The following is a 7,916-nucleotide window of genomic DNA, read 5'->3' as shown; positions in this document are numbered from 1 at the left end:
CAATTCTGTACCTGTTAAAAGGCAAGACAGCCGGTAGAACCAGTGACCGGTTTACAGTTCACCTAATGCTTGAATATGCACATTACTGATCGAACAGAACATGAAACTAACGTAACAAAGTTAATTGATAAAGTTTAAGGAAGAACAGATTAAGCATTAAGCATAGTAAGCAAATTGAGAATGCGATTTAAAAGTTTTTCTTATACACATAGCTTCACTAAGCGCCTAGTGTGTGCCATGATGTTCAGACTTCAACTACTAACCAATCCCATCGAAAAAAGAAAATCAGCTTCTGAAAACAAGCTAGTAAATTAAAATATTTATAAAAAAAAAGAAAAAGCTACTCACGCAAGTGTCATATTGTTGCTTGGGTCCAGTCCAACCTCAATAACAGTAGTCCCCTCTATATCCACTTCTTTACAGGGAGTAGTGTTTCTTCCAGTAACTCTGCAGGCCTGGTAGAACCCGTGTGGCTTCACTCGACCGGAGTCATTACCCACGAATACCTGCAGCACCACCGGCTCGTTGTGACCTTCCAGCTGAAACATGGCAACACAAATTAATACTCAATTGGCCAGCAATGCCTCTTAATTAAGACAGGAAACATTTTAGGGAGCTGAATTTGAAGTGAATCTGCTCCCAGTGTTGCCAGAAACAATCCTAAGCGAAGAAGGAACAAAAAATTTTTGTCTAGTTTATAAACAAAATGATAATATTTATCTTTTGTCATTTGTTCTTCCATTAAAAGACAAGTCAGTTATTTAACAAACAGGTGAGATAATTTTTTTAATTATTATTAATATTTCATTTTTAAACCAGCTTGAATCCTATCTATCTTCACAGAGAATTATCCCAACTCCAACTTTCAACTCCAACCACGCAAACCTAGTTTTCCTTCAGACATGAAAATAAAAATAAAAAATGGCAACTTGACATCTCCTACTTAAAGTTTATGAACAGTGTTAGGATTCACTGAAGCGCTTAATAAATAAAAGCAGGTCAGACATACATTTCACATAATGATTTAGCCATCCTCCTGCAATCCAGGGCGCAGGCCATAATTACCCCAGAAGATGTTAGCAAAAACTGCATTTGTTTTTATAACATCGACATCCTAGCATGAAAGGGTTTGTGTCTTTTAACACTTTTACTAATAGCAGAATCCCACTGTGGTGCTACATACTAAAAATACTCTGATGTAAAAGTAAAAGAAGTCTTGAAGTAAACCTGGACGTTGTATTACATAGTAATGTCTCATTCTTTTTAGCTAATGGAAGAAAAATATTCCAAGTAAAAAGAAAAACTGGATCGCTGCCAAATTCCCAGGCCAGAGATGGAAATACTTTGCCATAGCACTCTAGGAGAAGATAAAACAAGTACTTTTATTGTTTTCATTAAGCCACAATTGTTGCCAGAGGATTTCTGGGTGACAATGTTATGTTTTGTCCTAGGCCTGGAAGCCCAGTCAATACTTGCAGAAAGAAGCTCAGTCTTTATTAGTAAGGAGATGCAAATGAGAGCAGGATCCTCCAGAGGAACCCTTAGGGGATTAGGCCCTGACACACTTTGAAAATTTAGTTCTGCAGTTCTTAGCAAGTTTGAAAAAAGGAAAAAAAAAAAAAAAAAAATCAGCAAATACTGATAAAATCATAGTACGCTCCTCATGTCCCAAAGGAGCAATTAGCTTACAGCAGGTAGGTGGGTTACGACTGTCACGGATGGGCAAAGCCTAGTACAGGCTCCCAGTACGACCCACAGGCTAACAGGTACAGTTCATATCAGAGAGCTCAAGAGCGAAGAGAGTACGAACAAACAAGAGATCGTGAAAAGAGCCAACAAGAGGACTTAATCACACCAGGTGGTCCAAAGGCAGTGGGGAATAACAGGTACTCTGATATTCTACCATTGAATCTCTTTTACACAGAAAGCGGAATGAATGGCCTTTGTGTCGTGTTACCGAGGTCTCCTTGGCCAGAAACAGCATCGCCACAGCTAACCTGTGTTTCTTTTCTTCCCCAGTGTTCTTATCAGAAGAAGATATGAAAGGCGTGGAAGAGCATCTCTCATCATCTGGATGGTAACTGCTCCAGCTTTGCAATACCGTTAGCAAGAAAACATGAAAATCTGCTACTGATGACTGGAATGCCTCCACTGACACTCTGCATTCAGGATAATCTTTCTTTTGCCAGACAAGTCACTTGACTAAGGTTTGTTTATACAATTTCAATGTTGCACATTGATTGTAGATTCTCTAGTTCTAAGTTATGGAGTAAGGTGGTTTTCTTTAAAGGGCCACAGAACCTGCTTCTCCTCCTCACTCTTAAGCAGAGTGATGCATCTGAATAGCTGCCCATCACAGGTGCTGCCAGAGAAGAGCAAGCACCAGATCTCTACTGAACTAGCAGCATTTTTACACTATTCTTCCCCATCTTTAAAACATCCCCAAAAAACACAAACAAAACAAAAAGCCCTCTTGTCCTCTACATTTTTTTTCCACTAGCTGGGATTTCCTGAAGATCCACTGACTAATTCGGTCTGTCCAACCCTGGCAGACTTTTCTATGCAGGGTATGAACTAGTTTGCCTACTGATAAAGCAAGCTTGAGCTTCCAGGAATTCAGTAACACGAGGCTCTTCCAAACAGAATTTTCACTGATGGGTGCTAAAGGGTAACCGGGAAAGGAATTAGAAGGAAATTCAGATGAACAAAGGTCCATTAAGAAAATTCACACAAATACGTGCTAAATCACCATAGCAACAGGACTATATGAATGTATTATTTTCTTATGAAACTTTATTGGATTTCTACATTACCCAGGAGGACTGAGTGAAGTGTTGGAGATGTTTCCAATACTGCTGAACAGGACTTTAAAGATAAGTATACTTCTGTCAGCAGTAGTCAGCACAAATTTTAAGGGCTGTATCATAAACAAACATTTCTTTCTGATCCTGGTAAATTAGTTTGGATTGAGAACTGCTTTGCTGCGTTCTCACTGTGGCATAACTAAGAAAAAATATGAAAGGAAGTGTCTTGTCCTTCTTACTTGTATGATAACAAATACAGCTGTCTACTTGCTCGACCTGCTGGCCACACTCCTCCCAATTATGACCAGATGCCATTTGCCTTAGTTCCAATGAGCGTGCAATGCTGGCCTGTATTCAGTTCCCTGTCCACTCTCACATTCATACTGCGGTCGCTGCAACTTCTGTGATGATATTTGACATCGGTTCTTCTGTTTGCCTCTGTGTAAGTCAAGTAAAGCATTACTCCTGGTAAGCCTCTCCACCATTTGCATTAGGACACCTTCACAAGCACAGTCTTCAAGTTCTTCGATTGCTTCCATGAGGCTATGTAGCCATCCTTGCAGATGGACTGATGGCTGAAACCTCCCATGATAAGAGGTCTGCATGCAGGAGACTCCTGTTAGTTACCTATAGAAAGCATCATCTATTATCTTCTCAGTCAGGCAGTCTGTAACAGATACCGAAACATTACCCCTGAACTTCCTCCCTCCTCTGATCTCAACAGGCCAGTCTCCCATTTCAGGCTGGAGGTCTGTGCAGTCAAGGAGCTCCTTATGATACATGACTTCCTCTCTTCTTTCTAAACAGCCGGTGCACATCCACGACTGCATTCCAGCCATGTACGCTAATCCAAGTCTCTGCGATTCCAGTCAAGTCACAGCCCTGTGACTACACAAGGGGAGAAACAAGACCTGCAACTCACACTTGGTGCATCAGTGCGCAGTCACTGGAGGACAGCCTTTGAACGTTCTCCCTTCTGAGCAGGCATGTGAAAGATCTCTTTGTAGCCTTCTTCCTCCTGTTTCTCTTCCGTTTGTAGCTCCTCCTTTCCTTCTGGGCTTTGGTCTCCATCCTCTGACAAACTTACGGTAAAGGCCTCCTCACCAGGCTGGCAAGCCTAATGGCTAACAATTTTTCCCCTCTGAGTAAGATGAATTACATCAAAATCGTCCTTTTCTCCCCTCCAAACAAAGCAAGACGAACAAAGCTAAATGCTTGCTGGAGAAACCAGCTGTGCAGCCAGGCGCTGGATTCCTGACTGCATCTGCTCTCTCCAGATCCTTCCCCTTGGTCAGAAGGGCTGAGGACACCATTCAGTGCTGTGTGCCACTCATCCCTGCCTCAGAGCAAATGACCACCAACTCCTAAACTCTAAGGCATCAAAGCCGATACAGAAAATGGGCTGCATTTGTTAAGTGTGCACGCAACAGCTGCTGCTTTTCTTCCCCCCATTCCCCAGTTCTACTAATCCACATGCACTTCACTACTGCTAACCATACTGAGCAGTACGGCCCATAAAGTACACCTCAGTTAGACCTTCATGACTCTGCTTGAAAGACAGACACTGGACATGTGGATTCAGATGCTTCTTATTTAAAACAAACAAACAAAACAAAACAAACAAACAAAAAACCCCACCACTTTCATTTTTTTAAATGAAACCTAGTTTTATGCCCTTGCCAATAAGGCATAATGATGACCCACTGCCATCAGCAATCAGTTACAGCATTTCACTACCCTAGTTTTGTATGCTTCAAGCGTCTATTTACACAGTTCGTATAATTGTAGTCTGAGAGGACACGCATCACAGATTATATATCATTGCCCTGACATAACGCTTCCTTCCTCCTGTGACTTAAATAAGACTTCTCATTACCTGCAAGAAGAGATACAGACCACTCTCTACAGCAAAGAGACTGCAAAGTCTCCCCACTTCCCTCTAAAAATAGAGATTCTAGGCCTATTTGAACTGATAGACAGGCTGGATCGATGGGCTGAGACCAACAGCATGAGGTTCAACAAGAACAAGTGCCAGGTCCTGCACTTCAGGCACGAAAACCCCATGCAGTGTTACAGGCTGAGGGAAGAGCAGTTAGACAGCGGCCAAGAGGAAAAAGACCTAGGGTTGCTGGTTGACAGCTGACTGAACATGAGCCAGCAGTGTGCCCAGGTGACCAAGAAGGCCAACAGCATCCTGGCTTGTATCAGAAACAGTGTGGCCACCAGGACTAAGGGCAGTGATTGTCCCCCTGCACTGGTGAGGCCACACCTCGAATACTGTGCTCAGTTTTGGGCCCCTCACTACAAGGAAGACCTTGAGGTGCTGCAGCAAGTCCAGAGAAGGGCAACGAAGGTGGTGAGGGGTCTGGAGCACAAGTCTGATGGGGAGCAGCTGAGGGAGCTGGGGGGGTTTAGCCTGGAGGAGGCTGAGGGGAGACCTGATCGCTCTCTACAACGACCTGAAAGGAGGCTGTAGCGAGGTGGGGTCGGCCTCTTCTCCCAGGCAACTCGTGACAGGACAAGAGGGCATAGTCTGAAACTGCACCAGGGGAAGTTCAGGCTAAAAATGAGGAGGCATTTCTTCAGAGAAAGGGTCGTTAGGCATTAGAATGGGCTGTCCAGGGAGGTGGTGGAGTCACCATCCCTGGAGGCGTTTAAGAAAAGACTGGATGTGGCACTTAGTGCCATGGTCTAGCTGACAGGGCAAAGGTTGGACTCAATCCCAGAGGTCTCTTCCAATCAATTCTGTGAACCCATTCCCATTCTACTAAAGCATCCCTTGGAAAGGAGTCCCCGTACCCACTAACACTGAACAGCCTACCTTTACAGTTGGAAAGCCCTGCTGTGTCCGGTCTTTCACTGAGCCTCGGCTGCCTTCAGTCAGGTAACGAGCCCTGTGCTGGGTCTCTGGCTGTACCACTATCTTCAGCTCCTTCCCCTCGCTCTTAGTCGGGTACTGACCACACAACATTGGGGTCTTCTTCCCTCCAGGTCCCTTCTGGTTCTCTGATGTTCTGGGAAGTCAAAGCAGACCATTAAAAAGATGTTATAAGCAGCTCCCCAACAAAAACAAACTAGATCACAGAAAAGCTAAAAAGATAAAGAGTGTATATTAACGGATAGCAGATTTATAGTGGAGAGCAAACTCTGGAATTCTCTTTCTGACAGAGAAGGAGACCTGCAGGATGAAGAGGAATGGTGCTTCCCTGCCTCCTCCATCCAGTGCAAATAGGAACTGCTTTCCAGAGAGTAAACATAAAGGAAGGGAAAAGCAATTAGCATTACACCATGTTAACAAACAGAAGGCGGCCCATAACCTGCTTTTTCATAGTATATGATATAGCCTGCTATCATCTGAATGAGCTGTTTTGCTTCTGTAACAAATATACATATGTACACACACACACTGAATGGATTTAAGGTTAAATGGTACTTCTTTAAATAGGAAAACAGCCTCATGCCTGTCTCCACCTGAACTTGCATATCCATGCAAACTCAAATACTAATTTATGTCAAAACTGATAAATTTACATTAAAACCAAATCAGTTATTGTAAAAAGCTCTGAGATAATTGCACCAATTTTAAATCTGCAGTGTATGCAAAAAGACTGTTTCTTTCCAGGTCCGTACCTTAAGATGTACTACATCTTGTGTTCAGTTCCATAATTAAAACCTGAATGAAGAAGCCCTCCAAAGCAGAACATCATGTGATTGATTTTGTGTTCACTTTAAAGCACAACAGAAAGTAACTCTTGATCTTACACAGAGCAAGTTTGTATAATGAACCTGAACTGAAGTCTAATAAACTCATTTAACACTAGCAAATGTATACATGCCATGGCAAACAGTACAGGCAGAAAAAGGGCTCAATTAATTTATGCAAATATAAGATTCTTTTTTACTACCAAAAAGTAGTTTCTAACGACTCTGAAGAAAGCAGTTTCAAACAACAGGAGTGAATTCTTAAAAAAACAAATCCTTTTTCAATGTGCAACATACGGAAGCAATTTATCCAGGACTTTTTTCCTCTCCGGGAGAAGGGCAAAAGAAATGCTTTTTCTTCAAAATGGTTTACGGCGGGCCTTGCCACTGCAGGAGTCGTTCACTGACCTGAAGGCTGGGGTAACCCGTAGTGCTCTCTTCCCAACTGCCAGAGGATTTATACTAACCAACATTATCAGCACCTTTCCTAAAGATCCTACTGTGCAACGACTAGCACAAGGCCCCGCAGTCCGCAAATACTTCCAAGTCATTCCCCAGCCCCTGCCCAGCCCTCTTCCTACAGAAGTGCCTTCTCCTGCCCCCTGACTCCAGCACATCTCATACCCCTGAAAGTCCTATTTGTCACGCTCTTGTTTCTACTAAGCCTTCCAACAGCTTTTAATACGTGTAACTAAGAGTTAAAAGGGACGGCTGAGCTGTTACAAGGTCTGTGCTTTGTATGAAATTCATTCACGCTTTTCTGCTGGCGAAGGGTAACCGCTCCACCGCAACGGCCCAGCGAGCTCCCGCTCACCCAGCTGAGCCCGGGACGGAGGCCCAGCGCCCGGCCCTCAGCACCCCGGGTCACCTCGCACGCTTCTCTTCAACCAACAGCCGAGAGGCAGGATCGAGACAAAAAACATCATTAAAAACAATCCTGCAGGAGTACCATCCTTCTGCCGAGGAGTCCTGATTACTCTGCCACGGCCCAGTCAAACGAGCTGTTTAAAAAAATAAATACGCTACGCAAAAACGTACCTTCTTTTAGGAAAATAAAAGGGTCAAAATTCTTCTTCAATGTAGCATATAGAAAACCTGCCATACACTAAGTAAACCGTAATTAACACCACTATGCTCTTCACTTCTGTACAAGTCAAGTAAAAATGCTAATCAGACTCAAGCTCGTTAGATAATCACTTTCTCTATTCTTCCTGTCAGGACATTACTCCAATGGACCAGTAATTAAAAGGAATACATTTACAAACTTTCAGCGAGTATCTTCTCTTTTTCTCACTCAGAACTTTAAATCGCACAGCTATAATCTCGTAGCTGCCCACGGGGAAGGCAGGAGGAATGCTGGGCAACCTCGGCCACGGCAAACGCCATCGTGTTATTCCGAAGGCTGGGCCC

The 7,916-nt window shown here is 43.4% G+C and overlaps 1 protein-coding gene across 1 annotated transcript in view; it reads right to left on the bottom strand.

The window, feature by feature from the left end:
* The window catches only part of NFAT5 (nuclear factor of activated T-cells 5, tonicity-responsive), a 40,843-nt gene that overhangs the window by 16,529 nt on the left and 16,398 nt on the right, over nucleotides 1-7,916 (bottom strand). Inside the window, exons 3-4 of the mRNA XM_009695999.1 lie at nucleotides 5,626-5,818; nucleotides 349-539 (exon numbers count right to left, since the gene is read on the bottom strand). Coding sequence (XP_009694301.1) covers nucleotides 349-539; nucleotides 5,626-5,818 — 384 coding nt within the window. The remainder of the gene's footprint in view (nucleotides 1-348; nucleotides 540-5,625; nucleotides 5,819-7,916) is intronic.

Source organism: Cariama cristata, unplaced genomic scaffold, assembly GCF_000690535.1.
Source record: "Cariama cristata isolate BGI_N322 unplaced genomic scaffold, ASM69053v1 scaffold3490, whole genome shotgun sequence".
In the NCBI taxonomy this organism is placed as follows: domain Eukaryota; kingdom Metazoa; phylum Chordata; class Aves; order Cariamiformes; family Cariamidae; genus Cariama; species Cariama cristata.
Note: the sequence above shows the minus strand (reverse complement) of the source record. Positions and strands in the feature narration are given on the sequence as shown.